The sequence below is a fragment of the Python bivittatus genome, unplaced genomic scaffold, assembly GCF_059951505.1.
Source record: "Python bivittatus isolate LINGU-HERP-01145 unplaced genomic scaffold, Pbiv_v1 ctg000580_np1212, whole genome shotgun sequence".
NCBI classification, from domain to species: Eukaryota; Metazoa; Chordata; class Lepidosauria; order Squamata; family Pythonidae; genus Python; species Python bivittatus.
The window spans coordinates 4,834,586-4,853,380 of NW_028277087.1; the positions used below are offsets into that span (position 1 = coordinate 4,834,586).

Genomic DNA, 18,795 nt, shown 5'->3' on the forward strand with positions numbered 1-18,795 from the left:
CCTTAGCACTGTTTTTCTATTGGCTGATAACAAATTCTAACAGGTTCTAATATTCCAGCAGATATTCCATAAAGATTCTTCTCTTGCCTTCTTAGATCCAAGGCTGGCTTCCTTCTGAGACTGCAGGGATTCCACGTACTTATTAAAAAAAAAATTCTCCTCCCATCTAGCAGAAATCATTTTATAATAAAGGCTAAGGCTATGTTAGAAGCAGGACACAGGTAGTCCTCGACTTACGACAGCAATTGGGACCGGAATTTCTGTCGCTAAGCAATGCGGTCATAAAGCACGATTGATTAGCAATGGCAATCCCTGCAGTCCCGGTTGCCGTCATTAACTGAATTCCATGGTCATTAGGCAAGGCAATTTCCTGCCAGCTTCCCACAGTCAAGTTGGTGGGGAAGCCGGCAGGAAGTGGCAAGTCCCAGGTGGCTTGCAAGCAGGCCGGCAGGCAGGTAAGTGGCTTCTGCCAGGTGGGGGAGGGCATGAAGGAGTGCACAAGGGAGGCTCGGAGGTGTGTGGGGAGGCTTGGGGAGGATGCACGAGGGTGTGTGGGAGGCATGGCGAGGCTCGGGGGTTGCACGAGTGGCTGGTGTGCAAGCACAGAGAGGCTGGAGGAAGGTGCACAGGTGGAGGGGGAGACTTCCCCCAGCGACTTGCAATTTTCCCTGCTGGGTTCCCCATTGACTTTCTGAAGAAGCCAGCAGGGAAGGTCGCAAATGGCAATCAGGTGATCACAGGGGCACTGCATCTGATTGTTAAGTGCAAGGTGATTGCCCAGCACCCAGATCATGATCACGTGACCACAGGTGTGCTGGGATGGCTGGAACTCCGAGGACCAGTCGTAACTACCATTCGTTCAGCACCATTATAACTTCAAACAGTTGCTGAATGATGGCTGTAAGTCAAGGACTACCTGTAACACCTTTATTAGTTGGATGTGAAATATTCATCACCGGATCCCCATAGGTCAGCTAGTTGGTTACAATTAAACTCAACTGGCCCTGAATATAATTCCCTTTTTTCCCTGCCACAGTCTCAGAGTTCATGCAGATCCTTCCCATATATTCTCTTGATGAACCACAGTTTTTCTCTTTGCCTTGATGACACAATTTGATGAAAGACAGGCTGTTCCTCATTTTTAGGTTTTTAGGAGAAATCAAGAGCAGATACAAAGAAAACTGGTGGTTGTGACCTTTTTTTCCCCAAGCATTCTTCCTGCGTACACTCAAATAGGATCACCAATACCAGTGGAGAATTCTAATGTTGGGGATATTTAATTAGTAAAAATTTTAGTTGATTATGGGTAGTGATAGAAAAGACCTTAAAATGCAGTTACAGCTTAAAATAGACACCGCTAATTTAGAAGTATTCTTTTCTCTCTGTAGTAGATAAATGCCATATTTCATGGGAGTTGTTCATATGTCAGCTGCTTCCGTTTTATTCACCTTCTGTTTCTCACTGGCTCTTATTAAGATCTTCCCCCAAGTTGGTCCTGTTCCACATCAATCTGCAATTGGTCTTTTAATGATAAATGACATTCTTCTGGTTTGACAAATATGTGCCCCTTCCCTCTTAAAAACTTCAGTTAATTTTTTTTTAATAATTTCTATTGAAGGAATTTTTAACAAAGTAAAAACCATAAAAGAAAATAAAGATAATAAAAATAGTAAATAGTGAAAAAAGAAATAGGAAAGGAAAAGGAAAAGGAAAAGAAAGAATTATAAAGAAGTAGCTTCTGATCTTCTTGACAGCAGCTATAAATACATTTATATTTTGCCCTCTCCTTCTAAAGTTGCATCATAATTCCTTCTTTCCATAAGCTACCCTTTCTAATCTTCAAACCCATAAATCACAAGTTCATTTTTCTCTTTTTTCAGCAAAAGGCCCATTAGGGGTTTCCAGTCACTGATAAATGTAGTTGTTGATCTTTCTCTAATCAAACAATTTAATTTTGCTATCTCTGCTAGTTCTGTCATCTTCACCAACCATTCCTCTGCTGTGGGTATTTCAGAGTCCTTCCATTTTGCGCATCTCGCACCAGTAATCATATATAAGAATAATCTTCCATGGCTCTTCTAATTGGCTTCCATTAATCCCAACAAGAAAAGTTCTGGTTTCAATTGAATGTTGATCTTTAAAATTCTTTGTATCTTTATATGTATTTGAACCCAGAAATTTCTGGCTTTTTTACAAGTCCACCAGGCATGATAAAATGACTCCTCATGTTGTCCACATTTCCAACATAAGTTTGAAGTGCCTTAATACATTCTAGACAATTTTTACGGAGTCAAATACCAATGGTACATCATTTTATAAAAATTCTCTTTTAGATTATATGTAAATTTCAGTCCTTTTAACCAAATATTTTGCCACTGTTTCATCAGTATGTTGTGTCCAAAGTTCTTAGCCCATTTTAACATACAGTCTTTCACTTGTTCTTCTTTTGTTTCACATTTCAATTAAAGTTTATATATTTTAGCAATTACACATTCATCATTTGTACATAGTTCAAGTTCAAAGAATGACTTCTGCTGCTCAATTCCAAATGTCCTATTATCTACCTTAACTCTTTTTCTTAACTGTGCATATGAAAACCATTGAAAACTAAATCTCTCTGCAGCCAATTGCTTTTTTGATTTCATCTTATATTCTCCATGTTCTTATTCTAACAACTCTCAATAAGGTAACCATTTTTCTTTACCTACTGTTTTTTTCCTGTACAGGTAGTCCTCAACTTATGAACACAATAGGGACCAAAAAAATTGTTGTTAAGTGGTGCAGTCGTTAAGTGAGGCATCATGTGACCACACCCTGATTTTACAAAAATTTTTGCAGCACTTGTTAAGTGAATCATACAGGCCCCCATTTATTTTGCTGTCAGAAGCTGGCTGAGAAGGTCACAAATGGCGATCACATGACCACAGGATGCTGCAACCATTGTAAATACATGCTGGTTGCCAAGCACCTGAATTTTGGTCATGTGACCGTGGGGACACTGCAATGGTCATAAGTGCAAAGACCGGTTGTAAGTTACTTTTTTCAGCATCATTGTAACTTTGAACGGTCACTAAACAAATGGTCATAAGTTGAGGGCTACCTGTAAAATTCTTCTTGTGCTTAGACCCATAAAGGCATTTTTGGACACGGTCTGGGTTTATATCTGTTCCATATTCTCAATATGGCACTTCTGATATAATAATTCTTAAAATCTACATTAATCTTAACTTTACTGTACCATAGAAAATCATGTCATCTGAACCTCAGATCATGCCCTTCTAATTCTAAAATCCTTTTATTTCTCAGCAAAACCTACTCTTTCATCCAAACTAAGCAGCAGGCTGCAAAATACCATTTCAAATCAGGCAATCCCAATCCTCATTCCTTTGCATCTTGAAGTATTTTCTATTTAACTCTTGTTTTTTTCTCTTGCCATGAAAACTTAGATATATCTTTCTGCCATCATTTAAATGGTACATCAGTTGTCAGAATAGGTATTGTTTGAAACAAAAATATCATCCTAGGCAAAGCATTCATTTTTATCACAGAGATTCTCCCCAACAATGACAATTGTAATTTCTCCCATCTGAACATGTCCTTCTTAATTTCATTCCATGTCTTAACATAATTATTCTGGTATAACATACAATTCATATTAGTCATAGTGATACCCAAGTATTTCACTTTTTTCCTCAATCTTAAAACCAGTTTTTTCCACCAATTCCATTTGCTTTTTGATGTTCATATTCTTTGTTAACATCTTCATCTTTTGTTTATTAATTTTAAAGCCAACTATTAAAAATTCCAGTTAAGAGAGTGGTACTGCTGGGAATGTGAAGAGATTTTTCTTTTATCAGATGGCTTAGAAATCTTCTTGCCTTGAGCAGAGGGAGGCAAAGATGCCTCTGAATGTTTGGAATGAAAGGAGAAGATGAATCAAAGTGTCTTCAGTCTCCTATCAGGAAGCCTTCTTAAATTGAGCATGGCAAAGAAGTGCCTTATTTAAATTGTCTGCCCACAGTGGAGGGTGCATGTCGAATTTGACGTCTATTTTTTCGTCAGACAGATCAAAGCAGTAAAACGTACGCTACTTAAATATTCCATGGGGCAGTTTCTTATATTAAGGAAATTATCAAATGTTTTTCAGTTACAGGCAAGGAGTATTATTGAGGGGGAAATGGTCTTTTGCAAGAACTAACTGAGTTGTTCTGATTGATAGGCACATTTAATAATTCATGCTACATTGCAAACCCTTAGATCATCCTTGCCAGAGTTAGATTTTAGAGGATTAATTAAAAATAGTCAGACCAAAAACATGGGAGCTGATATTTGTCATATTCTAACAAATTCATATTAATACTTTTTTAAAACATTATATAATCCTACTGCTTTACTGTTTCACAATTATGTGAGATATTTTCTTCATATTTTGACATGATTCTTGCATAAAATTTGTTATCTGATTAAATCACTAACTATTCAAGAGGGGAACCTGAGAGAATGGAGAACAAGAAAGGATGAAATACAGGAGATTATGAATCTTGTTATATTCTTTAACAAATGTTATGCCTCCCCCAACAAAAAATTCATAGTACTCAGTATAACGAAGTATTCTCTGAAATACCTGTACCCAGGATTTGACAAGATCACTACAGAATTTAAAAACTCATCAAAAATTATGCTCTTGCCTTTAAGACTAAATAATACCATTTTCACAGAGTTCTTTTTTCATGTATATGTCTATACTGTTCACACAAATACTTAAGCAATATAACGGAAGGGTTTTTTTTTCCTGTTTTGCATGTTTTCATTTTAAGATACATAGCTGTTTCTAAGATACCTGCAGTAGTGGGGTTTATAGTCATGGCTAAAAAGACTCTGGCACTAGTCCAGATTCTTCAGCACCAATTTCAAATGCAAGAGTGATCCTAAGCTTGCATTATGGGTAAGTCTTCCTTGCCGCCTTTCCAAGAGAATTGTAGCTTTTGTGCAGGGCTCTCTTGGGGGTTTAGTCACCCTGGTTTCCATTTTTTACCAGGGCTGGGTACCTATTCTCAAGACCCTTCAGGCTTCGGGCCAATACTTTGTTTACACACTTATGGTCAGGCTGAGAAGTGAGTTACCGTAGGTAGGTGGAGCCTATTTACACCAAATCCTCTTACTTGTAATCTCTTGTGTGGAAAGGGGTGGTGGGAGACAAGTAACCTTTTTTTTTCCTTGCAGGGTGTAATCTCTTCCAATATATGGAGAGGGGAAGGCATACTCTCCACTGAAGAATTCTTTCAGGGAGTCATTGATCTTATTCAAGCTGTTTTGCTACCATAAGCGAATAGTTTGCTGAATTAGTACTTAATATCAAAAACTTGCTGAATTTCACACAAACAGTGTTGTATACAACTGCTCTGGGGTTTAGGTGTGGTAACCTTCTGCTCTGGTTATGTATACTTCATAAAATTGGCTAAAAAGGATTTTTTTCTCTTTGGGGGATAGGTGGGATATCAAGGTTTGCTGATGGAAAAGAACACCTCAGTTTCAAAAAACGTGTTGATGACAATGAATTGGATCAGAGATTTACAAATTTGTGGGGGAAGAATAACTGTTGACACTTACTCAACTGGTTGCATGGGAAAAAAAGGTTATTTAAAATAATTATTTGCTTTTATATAGCGTCTGATGATCCCACTTTCACTTTGGGGCACAGTCCACATTTTTTCTTAGAACAAATGCAACAAGTCTAATTTAATGTGCAAGGAATTACTTAAAATGAAATGCCTCTGATAGAGTTCAGTGGAAAACCTGCACATCTCTTAGCATTATGGGTCTCAATAAATTATGTTTGTTTTTTTATATGAGATTTGCAGAGTTGATTGAACCAAAAATATGCTGAAGATTAAAGAAATAGCAGAAGAGGGAGAAGTAACAATTATCAAAAATTGTTTTGCAAAGACCTAAAGATGTGTTTTTGTCATTGTGACAAATTAAACTTTTATTGCTCAATGTTTTCTTACCTCCTTGTAATTTCAGTAACTTAAGTCTCACGTTACAGAGCCAGTTTGGTGTAGTGGTTAAGAGATCAGGCTAGAAACCGGGAGACCGTGAGTTCTAGTCCCGCCTTAGGCACGAAGCCAGCTGGGTGACCTTGGGCCAGTTCTTCTCTCTCAGCCCTAGGAAGGAGATAATTGCAAACCACTTCTGAAAAATCTTGCCAAGAAAACTTCAGGGACTTGTCCAGGCAGTCTCCAGGAGTCAAAAACTGACTCGAAGACACCCCCCCCAAAAAAGTCTCACATTAACTACCTGAACTAAATGCTACCTTTTACTCTGCTAGGTAATCATGCACTGAAAAAAAGAGATTATTCCAGAAACAGACACATCTTAGATCTTACATTAAATGCCAGGGATACCTCCGTCTGTTAGGTGACCATTCGTGTATTTGCAGTGCTTTAGAGCACAAGGATTTGTGCCTTAAACAAGAGGGTAGTGTTTAGATCCTCCCCCCACCCTCACCCCAGTTTTAATTCCTGGTACCCTTGGTTAAACAGGCTTCTCCAGCCTGAGAACTAAGCTGATTGAAAACTCTGTAGGCTGCAGTCTTAACACTTCTGAAGGGACCTACTTGCCACGCCTGGAAAAGATCATAATGTGTAACTGGTGGAGTGAACTGACTGCATATAAGATTGTTTAAAACACCTTGTGTATCCTCTTCAGTTGATGGAAACACCAGACTCTCCGGTGGTTCCTTCCATCAGAATGTGAGAGGGAGATCCAAGGTTTTTCCATTTTGTTAAAACGGTGCAAAAGGCTAGTGCTGTAGTGCAGCACTTGTAAACCAGAATATCTAAAGTATGCTTTAAAGAAGATACCTCTAAGATACCTTTAAAGAAAATACATTCAGATATGGTCAAATAAAAGACTTTGAGAGTTGTTCTATAGGCTTGGGTGCTAACTACATTAAAAGAAGAAATGTTGGGCAAATATTTGTACTCTAGAACTACAAAAAATGTCTTGGTTACTGTTGCCTATCTCCTTGATGATCAAAGAGCATTTAATAAAGCTTGGAGAAGGAGCTGCAGTGATGCTCTGAGCCTACACTATTTATTTCAAGACATCCGCATCGTCCTCCATGCCTCCTTTCTCTGAACTTTCTTAATTATGAAGGCAAATTACATCAATTCAGATTTCAAGGTGCAGGGAGTCCTCTCCAGGTAGGGAGATTTGAAAAAAAACCAGGGGTCTGAAAATGTTATTCCAGTTGGCTCAGTTGTGCACGTTTGCACGCATGCTTTAACATTAGAAAAGTGAATTTGCACAAAAACACTCCTCCCCTTTAGCAAACAAGAAACTTGATATTCCTATTCATGGAAGATTCACAGATTAGGGTAGAAAGGAAGGCACTGAAAATATTCTGTGCTATATATATCTGAGCAATTATGAAAGCAGGATGCTAATAGTTGGAGCAGAAGCATAAGTTAGTCTGGTACTGTAAGCCTTGCATACTGCAGGTTCCAGGTTCAGCACCTGGCACCTCCTGTTGAAAAGCCTCAGATAGGAAGCGAGGGGAAAGATCTTTCTCTTCCTGAGATTCCAAAGGCCGGACTCCAGTGCCAGCGAAGAAGAGACAGGACTGGGCTGGATGGATGGACCCCTGTTCTGATGTGCTATAACACAGCTCCCTGTGTTGGAATTCTCATCCCTGCCTAGTCCTCTGTTTCTCCTCTTGGGGGATTTGCAGGAGTTAGGGAACAGAGCAGCCCAATTCTTGTTCCTGTTTAGTAACTCTGCAGATTGAGTCAGAACTGTTTTGTCTAGGAGCGTTATTTGCAAAGTGAGTCAAGCTGCATCTGTGCCAACGTCTTGGATGATTTGCTGTTTTTTTCCCTTACAAAGTACCTTGGAATAGGTCTTGGCGGTTATCCAGACCTGACCAAGAAGAAATTTGGCTGTGGAAAGTCTTAAATTGGTGGGGAAATGTTCCTTTTCCATTCCATTTTCCCTGTTCTTTAATGCTAAAGTACTGAACTGCTCACAGTCCAGGTCCTCTGCACATACATGATATTGCCAGGAACGCCATACCCCCCTCAAGGTTAGACTGGCCCCAACCCTGCCGGCTTTTTGGAAAAGCCTTGAAGACTCACACTTGTTCCTGGGCATGCAGGTTGAGTGATTAGTGGGGGCCTGTGAGGTGGTCGTTTTGATTTGTTATAGATTGGTGTCTTGCCTTGGTGATCAATTAAGTATATTGTGGGTTTTTTTTTTAAGTTTCTTATGTATTTGATACGGGGTTAGCCACCCAGAATCTCTGTAGTGGGATGAGTGGCCATATAAATAAATCTGGAGGGGGGCATTTTGAAATACCAGCACCATCCAGGCCTGCTAGCATGACTGATGGTTAGGAATGGTGGGAACTGTAATCTGGGGATCACCAGGTGTTGCCCCCTTTGGCCTGGAGCTTATTACACTGGTTTCTCTGGGGGTTAATTGCTGAGCGTTGGTAGCATTCCCTCTCTGTCTTTTCATCAACCCTGTCCTTTTATTTTCTTCCTTCCAGGATATGGACAAGACTTGAGTGGCTTTGGACAAGGCTTTGCCGACCCCAGCCAACAGCCCCCCTCCTATGGAGGCCCTTCAGTACCACCCTCAAGTGGGCCGCCCGCAGGGGGCAGTGGTTTTGGCCGTGGACAGAACCATAACGTTCAAGGTTTTCACCCCTACCGACGCTAGCGTGCCCATCTAGAAATCAGGGAGTTCTGTCCAGAGCAGGATATCTGGTATCAGCTGAAACCCAGGAAGCCCAGACTTATGAACTTGTGACAATCACCTACTTTACCAGAGGGGGAGGGGGGACCACAACTGTAACATCTTTTGGAGGGGTGTTGGGGGAGGAAGAGGAGGCAGCTTTTGAAAGCAAAGTTGTCAGTGGTATTTGGACTGCATTTTTTTTTAAATCTTTTCTTTAACCCATCAGCACAAATAAAGAGTGTCACTGGTTCAAACTACAGGGTTTTAAAAATGTCTTCAGCTTTAATTAAAAAAAAATCGTCAGGTTTCTTTCTCTATATTTTTGTTGAAAATTTATTTTTTTCCTGAGCCTTTGTTTTACCATATATTGTAAACTTTATGTTCAAAGAAGAAGAAAAATATATACATTTACAGATTGTGAGATTTTTAAGAGAAATTTTCTACTATGTATGCAGGCTTATTTTTTAATTTAAAAGAAAAAAACAGGGTTTCCATTAGCACTGCTTAGAAGTAAATGAGGGTCAAGTTCTGAACCTCCTTTTGTTAGTGTGGTTGGTCCAGAAACTCTGGGAGTTATTAAAAAAAAGTGGGAAGTGGAAATAAGAAAGGAATTTAGTATGTCCGTTTGTTATTTTGTTACTGGTTTTGGATCTGATAACCGTACAGGAGCAAAGTTGTTTGAAAGGGGCACCGTATCACTTCTTGAAGCACAGCTTTTCAATCTAGGCTTCATGTTCTTAAAAAATCCTTTGGGGATATAAATTTCTTTAAGGGAGTTAATGGAAGCCTTGCAAAGATGTAGATTTCCCTCAGGCAAAAAAATAAAAAAATGGGGGTGCATTTTGCACTAACCAGCGATTACCCCTGGTTTGAATAAAGAAAAGTACATTTGGATTAGAAATGCAAACTTGTCTCCACTTTTTCTTTTTTAAACATGCTTGAATTTCTCATAGGACCTTCTAAGCTCCAAGTTACTTTTGGGGTTGTATTGGTGACCAAGAGCCATTTTCATATTTATCCCTCCTGCCACTTGATAGGTTGTACCATATGATTCATTGAAACTTGAATGCCTTTCAGCTACTTGTCCAAAATGATTCCTACTCAGTCCACACACAACATCCAAAATACAACCAGAGAAATGTAAGCAATATGAAAGGGTACTTCTGATATCTCAAATATTCTTCAGCTTTGAGGCCACGTGGCAACTTTTAAATCCACCAGCTCTTATCTTTTCAAAATACAGCCACGTCTCCCCCAAGTGTGAAAAGGCCCTCGTTGCTGACTCCACCTCTGCTTCCGATAAAGACAGAGGGAGTGCTCGGATACCCCTTTTCATGCAGTCATAGCATATCAATAAACGAGACATAATTGACTTCTGTTGCATGTTAAAATGGGAACAAAATGATTTGCTGTAAGGGAGAAAATTCCAAATTTATTAATAGGCTCTGCAGGTAGATGGACACAGGTTTATCTCTGCAAACAGTGATGGACTTTATGGGGTATTTATGATTCGTATATAGTGTACAATTCCAAGAACTCCCCGCAATTTACATGGTCATAATATCAATAAAGTACTCCAAAGGGACAAAACCACCAACCTTACCTGGTGTCCCTAGTCTAAAGTAACTGTTATTACAAATTTTTAAAAAATCTGTGAAACAGCTTTATCTTAACCACATACTAAACATAATAAACACCAGAAAGGAGGGCATTATCTGAACCTCCATGGAAAGGCTATTCCAAAAGGCTGAAACAATGACAGAAAATGTTGTCTCCTGAAAATATCTGGGAGTCAATGCAATGCTCACAAAACCAGTGTTACTTTTTACCCACCAGCCCGTGAGCAGCTGCATTTTGCCTTAATTGCAGTTTCCGGATAGTAACTGTACCCCAGAGAAGTGGACTGAAGGTGTGGGTTCCTGTTGCCAAGGTGTCCCATTCCAGGAAGGGCTCCACCTGCCCATCTGCCAATAGCTGTGAATGTGGAACTCCCCAAGTCACAGCATATTCCTCCAGGGGCAATACCACCCCATCAAGAGTCAGAACCAGAGCTGGCAGAATGAATTCAGCTTGTTCCTCCCAATCCTGTGCATGTGTAGAACTTCCGCTGCACCTCTAGCCCAGTGTAGGGTGAGAGTACTTGAGTATCAGCAATACATTGAGACCACAAGCCTCTCAATGGCCTCATGCGGATGTTGAAAAACTGGGGAGAATAACTTATGTAGTACTCTGGAAGGGAACAACCATCTGGTTGACCTTTCCACTTCCACCCCCACCCATCAACTGGAACTCTCATTTCAGGAAGTGGAAGTGCTGTAGCACAGTGTCTCTATCCTCAATCTTCATGGGCAGCCCAGAAGAATACCATGACTGATGGAATCAAAAGCTAGGAGGAGCCAATCTGAGTCCCAGTGAAAGTCACCCACCAGAGTGACAATGTGGGTTTTGTCCTGTGTCTTGCCTGAAAAGGATCTAGATAGTCCACTTCATCTAGGGGGTTCTGCAGCTGCATCCCTATGACTTTCTCAATAAACTACTATAAAATGGGAAGATTGGAAACCAGGCAGTAGCAAATGACCAGATCCAGGGAAAATCTCTTCAGGATAAGTTGCACCATTTCCTCAAAAAGAGATTAACTACCTCTCTGATCCAGCTATTCACACTATGACAGCCTACCCCAAGGAGTCAAATGGGGCCTAGATACAGCCCACAAGTGGTAATGCTCAGGCTGTTCAGTACTTCCAAAATGAATCCTATTGCAAGATGTTATGCCTGTCACCTCTTCAGATCCTGCCTTAAGTAAATATGAATGGCACCATCAACAAAACGTCGTACAAACATCTCATAGTAGTCCAGGAGAAGATATTCTTGCTCATCCATCTCCAAAAGGGACCGGGTAGCCCTAAACTAGATTTCTGGGGCATAATCTGAAGCAATAAGGATGGAGAAGTCTGGATCCTTGTTACTCTTATTGCCATGGTACAGGGTCAGTCATGATCCTACCCATGTTTGGTGAAGTTCATTTCTAGTTTTTCTCAACTGGTGCTCCAGTTGCTACATTTTCTGGAGCTCCTTAGGAAACCAAGGATTGGTGAACAGAGGGAAGCCACTGAAGGACAACCTTGCCAAGAGCTCTTGTTGCCTTTCTTCCAGAGCCTGACCAGGTACTCCACAGAATTGTCTGCCAGATTGCTGGGAAAATCCCAAAATGCCCACTGAAATCCAACTGGATACATGAGGTACCTCTGACAGGTCATTTTACTAATGGCTACACCCTGGGGAGATCAACAACAGTACACGTTTATCTGGACTAGAAAGTGATCTAAGTATGGCGATGAATGAACCTTATTCCCCTCCATCATCAGATCACATACCACCTGCTCAAAAGTGAAGATTAGAAGGTTGGCTTTGGTCTACTCATCTAGTTGCTACCACTTAAAACAACTAACCATCCTGCTTAATTGTAAACACAGATAATTTTTGTTTTCCAGACCAAAGGTCTCTCTAATCCCACATCCTGTCTTTCTCAGACTTATCCAGGAAAACCAGAAGTCTGATTAGTTACAACCCTCTATTGTCTGCCTAGAAACTCATTTTCAAAGATATTCTACCTCTGAATCTGGAGGTTGTATAAATATTTTGTAAGATTGCCATGAATTGCCCAATCAAACCTGTGTAAAAAGACACGGATGGTGTGTATTTCTTTTTCTGTCATTTTTACTCTTAGTTCATGGCATACAGATGCACAGACCGCCTTCTAGTGGACTAAATGCCCGTGGGGATTGTTGCCAAAGATAACACGGCAAATTATTTTGATCTGATCCAGGTAGAAGTTTGCGGCTGTAAGTCAGGCAGGAACAGGTGTCTGAGGCTTCCTTAGCTCTCAAGGGGCCATTGTGATAATGTATGAACAAAGGGCATAAGAGGTGCACCAGGGAAGCTATTAAAAATAACTAGGTCATCTAATTCAGAGTTCTGACTATCCTTGTATGTTGTATGTATGGGGAGGGGGATGTGAAACTGAAGTTGCCCCCCTTTCTTTCCGTGTCTAATTCTTATATGCTTCAAACTTGTAGGCAGCCCTATACATCTAGTAAATAAATCTGATTGGAAAATAAGAGACGTGCTTTTTGCACCATAGAAGAGACAAGACATGTAAGCCAGCTGGGTGACTCTGAGTGAGTCACTCTCTCTAGGCCCAACCCATCTCACAGGGTGGTGGTTGTGGGGAAAATAGGAACCAGGAGCTGACTGGATAGATGGATGATAGATATAAAAAGACAGGATAATATATTATTATTTGAACCATACTGTTGAAGTAGGCAGAGAAAGAATAATGTTGTGGACCAGGCCATGGTCCAATTTAAACTAGTGTTCTCTTCCAACAGCAGCCAGCTAAAGCAGAGTTTCTCAAACTTGGGAACTTTAAGAATTCTGGGAATTGAAGTCCACACATCTTAAAGTTCCCAAGTTTGAGAAACACTGAGCTAAAGGCCAACTACAAACTCCAACCTGTTAGCCTTTTTGCAAGGCTTTGAAGATCTGGCTGTTTCCCCAGGCATTTGGGTCAGGTGGTAGATCACCATCCCTACTATTGATGGTGAGTAGGCACTGTGGTTTATCCTTGGGCGCTGGGGCGGGGGCTTGTTTGGTGGTCATCTGTTTTAATCTTGTGTGAGATGGGCAGCTATATAAAACATACAAATATATATAAATAAACTTGTCACCCTTGCATGAATCCAAAACTCTAATTGGTTTCTGTCATCTGGAGCTCAGAAAAGCTACAGCTGAATCCAGCTTCCAAGTTGTTTTAAAAATCTGGGGAGAAGCGCCTTAAAAATCTAATTCCAAGACCCTATAAAGTCGTCCTAAATCTTTTCCAACTTGAATTAAAATTCCCGTGCCGCTGTGAAAATACGCAAATGGTTAATAAAAATAGTCTTGTCCCATCCACTATGATTAATGTACCATTAAGAGAGCATTTTCTGATGGCGGAATCGAATCGGTTTAAAAAACACAAGTCTCCCCAAAGATTAACTCTGCCTAAAGTCCTTTGAAGAAGTTCCGCACGCGCATCACGTCCTTTCCCAATTGTGGGCGGAAGTGAATGCTTCGAAGCTTTGGGGAGACTGGGAAAATCGTCATTTCGTGCGGCCGGCACTGGTGGTTCTCGCGATATCAAGAGCGGTTCGCGCGAGAGTTCGGCCTTTTCTCGGAGGAGACTGCAGCCAAGATGGTGCGTATTATTTTAAGAGGGTTTTGTTCGGGCTTTGACATCTGGATCCATCCGACCGTAGAGAGATGGAGGCCGGCATTCGGATCTTAGGGTTCGTGAAGAAGGGGTTGAGAAGGCCCGGGAGGGTAAAGAGGGGAAAATTAGGAGAAAATGAGATTAGCCTAAGACGGGAAGGGCTGGCGAGCCCTATGTGGGCCCAGGAGTTCCCTGTCATACCCGGCAAGAGCAGCCGTTTGGGAGGGGAGCTGTCACAAAAGCCTCAGTACAGATATTTTCTTCCAAAACCTGCCCCCCTGTTCTGGAAAATATCTGGAAAAGGCATGAAACAGTAGTGCCTCTGAGCGTGAACAGAGTTTCGCAAAGCCAGAAAGGAGGGTGAAGGTTGCAATAAACGACTGAGTCGAACCAGAGACTTCTCTCCTCCAAGTAGATGCGCGCGGTTTGGGTTTGGTTCCTTAGAAAGGGCTTGGAAAGCTTAATTGCATTTTATTACTCGGAAGGAGAATTCGCAGCTCGCTGACCGCCCATAGAGGAGGGGGTCAGTCATAGCGAGGTGGGTGCCCTCCGCCGCCGAGTCCCTTTTTGTCCACCCATCACCCGTTGTAGCGTCTCCATTTTGAGCGCATTCACCCAAGGTGTGCACGTGTTCTGTGGGTTTCCTCCCCAGGTGGAAACAAAACGGGTGTTCTAACCTGCGCGAGCATTTGTGGAGAAGGGAGGTAGAAAAAATGCATCCGTGTTTTAGGGGGGGTAGCCAGAATGTGGATCATTGGGGTGATGGGACACCCTAGCCTGGAATGGATGGACCTGTCTGCTGTCGTGGTTGTAAACTTCATGGCTCAGGACCTGAATGTCTGTGGGACCACCTTCTCCCAATAACATTTGCACGCGCCACACGCACACCCATAACACAGAATGGGGGGGCTCATTTCAGGCTCCCTTTCTCAGGGACCCCCAACAGCAGTGACCGTTTCAGTTGCACCCCCTCAGTATTATTTCTTTGTCAAATTGTATGTTGCCTCAACTGCACAGTGACTCTAGGTGGCTTACAGCCTAGGTTTAACACAAGATAGTTTGCTCCCAGACATCAGAATGGTCCTCCCTTCCTGGCTTGTAGGAAGCCTATTAAAAGACAGCTCTTCCATCAGCCTCAGAGGCCACAATGTTATGGCTGCTCCCTCTGGTGAAGAATGGTATTTTAATTTTGGGTCCACTGGGTAGTGTGTCCATTTTTTTTTACTCCCCCCCCCCTTATTTTTCCCCTTGCAGGTTTATTCTGTGGTTGTTATTATTATTATTATTTTATTATTATTTATTGGACTTGTCCCTGCCCATCTCCCCACAATGGGGGACTCATTATTTATGTTGCAGTGTTTGTTTTTAATCTGGATTTACAAAAATGGGAATTACATGCCATTGAGAGCTTTCCAGCTTTTGATTGGAGTGGTTAACAATCCATGTAAATAAATAAAATAATAGCTGTTAGGCGTAGATGCTTTAAGAAAGAAGTGTGCCTTTGTATGCTTTGTAACATTACAATCTGTGGTCATGACAATAAACTTACTAAATTGAAATTGAATTGAGAAAGTACCTGATGGCTTTGGGATTGCTAATCTGAGCACAGGAGTTGGACCAGGCATAATAACTAATAAGAAAATAACCTGGAAGTTGATTATATAGATCAGGGGTCCTCAAACTTTTTAAACAGGGGGCCAGTTCACGGTCCCTCAGAATGATGGGGGGCCGGACTGTAGTTTGAAAAAAACATGAGGGTCCCTCCCGCGGAGTATGAGGAGAGGAGGAGAGCCGCCGGACCCGGCATACCTGTCATGTAGAATAGTCCGGCTCTGCAATCTCCCTCCTCATGCATCGCCTGCTGCTCCCGACACAGCCCTGACACTTCCGCTTCTGACAGACAGCAGCGGCGGCCAATCAGGCAGGTGGACTGGATAAATGACCCTGGGGGGCCGTATCTGGCCCGCGGGCCATAGTTTGAGAACCCCTGATATAGATAATCAAGGAAGTGGGCATTTAGTTGAAGAACAGTGGAGGATGACAGGGGGGAGGAATAGACATCATCTGAATGAGATGTAGGCAGAGAAGACTGATGACCAGATAATGTGCTCACGTAATATAGTTTCTTAAGTATGGTTTATTGAATAAATCACACTTGGCTGGGTTCACAGGATTTATTAAATCATAAGCCATCTTTGACCAGCTATACGATAGGCTAGAGTTAAAAACAGAGAAGGATGTACTCTGAGGTCCAGTTTACATAACTGCTTCTCCATATCTCAGGACGCAATCGACGTGTGTGTTTCTTTTTCCATAACAGGCGGAAGTAGAGCAGAAAAAGAAGCGAACCTTCAGGAAATTCACCTATCGAGGTGTTGACCTGGACCAGCTCCTTGACATGTCTTAGTAAGAGATCTCTTCTGTCAGTTAACCGCCTCGGTTCCTTTACTTCAGATATGGCAGCCAGCATAATGAAGGTTCAGTCTGAACCTATTTGGAGATGGGGGTCGGGGATTTAGAAGATAGGCCTTTTTGCAGCTGTTCCTGAAGAATGCCACTGGAACACAGTTTGGATAAAAAGGATTCCTGAAAATCTTGACTTTGAAATTTGTTGGAGGGGATCGATTGGAGAGAATGACTCTCCCACTGCATTATTGACTGTGTTATTTATCATGTCTCGTGGATGAGGTAGGGTGAGGCGCTGTTCTACTTTCGTGTAAGAGTGGGAGGCATTGACACTGATTCCTGATCACTGATGTCCTTGTCACTATCCCTCACGGTCTCCTGACTAATATGTTGGATTGCAGGCATGATTTTCGACCTGATAGGGCATCTCTCCTTCTTTTCCAGTGAGCAGTTAATGCAGTTGTATAGCGCACGCCAACGTCGGAGGCTCAATCGCGGTCTGCGTCGCAAGCAGCACTCGCTGCTCAAACGTCTCCGCAAGGCCAAGAAGGAAGCGCCTCCCATGGAAAAGCCTGAAGTGGTGAAGACCCACTTGCGCGATATGATCATTCTTCCAGAGATGGTGGGCAGCATGGTGGGCGTGTACAATGGGAAGACCTTCAACCAAGTGGAGATCAAGGTGAGAGATCAGCGGCTCGGAGGGGAGGAGGATTTTAGACTCCCAAAGTGGCCGTGTTTCTGCAGGCAAAGGCAAATGGGTGATGAAAGAAATGATAGATTCCATTACCCCTGTTGGCAGTGGGACATCAGCTGTGGCTGGGCTTAGACCTTGAAACTTTGTTTGAGCAAGGAAGGGGCCAGGATGCGTTGAAACAAAACTTTGTTTGAAAATTATCTGGCAGCTCCACCAACTGTTCTGGAGGGACAGTATGCCTGAATTAATGAATAGATTTATTTTATTAGACCGATAAGTTGCTCCAGTTGTCAGCTGACTAAGTGTCTTACAATTCCACTATATGTAAACAAGATTAGTAAATGCATCAGCAAGATTTAACAAGTATACTGTCCATAAAAGGGACGCAGTGGCTTAATGACGCTGAAAGTTGCCGGCCAGAAATGGTTGACACTTCAGCGGTTCGAGCCCAGCCTTCGCGTAGCAGAGTGAGCTCCTGCTTCCTCCCCCAGTTCCTGTCAACCCAGCAGTTCGAAAACTTACGTGAGTCGATAAATGGGTACTCTCACTCCGGTGGGAGGAAGAATGCGGCGCCTTGCAAAAGGAGTCGGGAGCAGTTGCCGGTAGCACAGAAGCCACGCTTGCCCGAAAAAGGCGCGAAGCAACAGAAACCCCGCCTCCTGCGCTCGCCAGCTGGGCTCTGCTCTAGGAAGGAGGCACTGGCAAACCACTTCCGAAACACCTTGCCTTGAAAACTGCAAAGGACTCGTCCAAAAAGCAGTCACCGCAGAGTCGGTTACAACTGAGTGCAGATTTTTTTTAAAAACTGTCCATAAAGTGTCATGATTATAACTATTTTTAATGTATCCCCTGGATCATAACAGCAAATAAGAAATTCACAGTTGTTTGTCATATTTGAATGACTTAATTCAAAATTTACTGCTGGGTTGCAAAACCTCCTTAGATAATAAATCTTGAGAATTTTGTGAGGGAGTTGCTCTTTTTATATAGTTTATTTTAGCTCTGAAGCACACACAATGTGATTTTTTTTTTTACATTAATGCAAAGACGTGTTTTTGCATTCCTTACTTAAGTTTTGTGAGCCTAATATATATTTGCCGCCTAATTTGTAAAACTACGCTTTCCTTTTCTCTAACTTTCTTCTTGAAAGATTCACCTTTACATTCCTCTCCCAACTTAATACAGCTTATTTTTCATAGAGACAAATTCTTGTTTGTTTTCCTCTTTCAGCCTGAAATGATTGGCCACTATTTGGGAGAATTTTCCATCACTTACAAGCCCGTGAAACATGGTCGACCTGGGATTGGGGCCACCCACTCATCTCGGTTCATTCCTCTGAAATAAGAGAATTTTGGGGAAGAATATTTTTATGTGTAAATAAAAACATTTCCCAACAAGCTGGCTAGTCTCATCTTTGGATAGGAAGGTTTCAATTCATTCCAGTCATGCTTTTAAGTTGGTAGGATTATAGTTCCTCATGTAGTAGCTAACTTGTGATAACCTTGATGAGGGTGAAGGAGTTGCCAAGAAATATGCAGAAGACTGGCTTTTTGAACTCAAATAGCCATCACCTGACTCCAGACTTAGATATGTTGTACAGCTTGTACGTTTCTGCTTGCTGGAAAAAAACCAAGAGGACTAGAACCTTAATGTGATAGGAATCTGTTCTCCATTGGATGGAGAGACTGTAGTCAAATAAGACTAA

At 41.8% G+C, this 18,795-nt stretch overlaps 2 protein-coding genes across 5 annotated transcripts in view; both read left to right on the plus strand.

The window, feature by feature from the left end:
* Window positions 1–9,640, plus strand: part of DAZAP1 (DAZ associated protein 1) — a 51,388-nt gene extending 41,748 nt beyond the window's left edge. For 2 of the 4 annotated variants that reach the window (XM_007431791.3, XM_088149397.1), the window contains one exon: window positions 8,549–9,640. In XM_007431791.3, the coding sequence (XP_007431853.1) occupies window positions 8,549–8,721 (173 nt within the window). In that variant the 3' untranslated portion in view covers window positions 8,722–9,640. The other 2 variants (XM_015888689.3, XM_025168919.2) reach the window with 2 other exon arrangements.
* Window positions 9,641–13,838: 4,198 nt separating this feature from the next.
* On the plus strand, window positions 13,839–18,487 carry RPS15 (ribosomal protein S15). Its single transcript, XM_007431790.4, has 4 exons — window positions 13,839–13,975; window positions 16,311–16,396; window positions 16,841–17,075; window positions 18,321–18,487. The coding sequence occupies exons 1-4, from the start codon at window positions 13,847–13,849 to the stop codon at window positions 18,432–18,434; spliced, it is 564 nt and encodes a 187-aa protein (XP_007431852.2). The 5' UTR covers window positions 13,839–13,846; the 3' UTR covers window positions 18,435–18,487.
* Window positions 18,488–18,795: the final 308 nt, after the last annotated feature.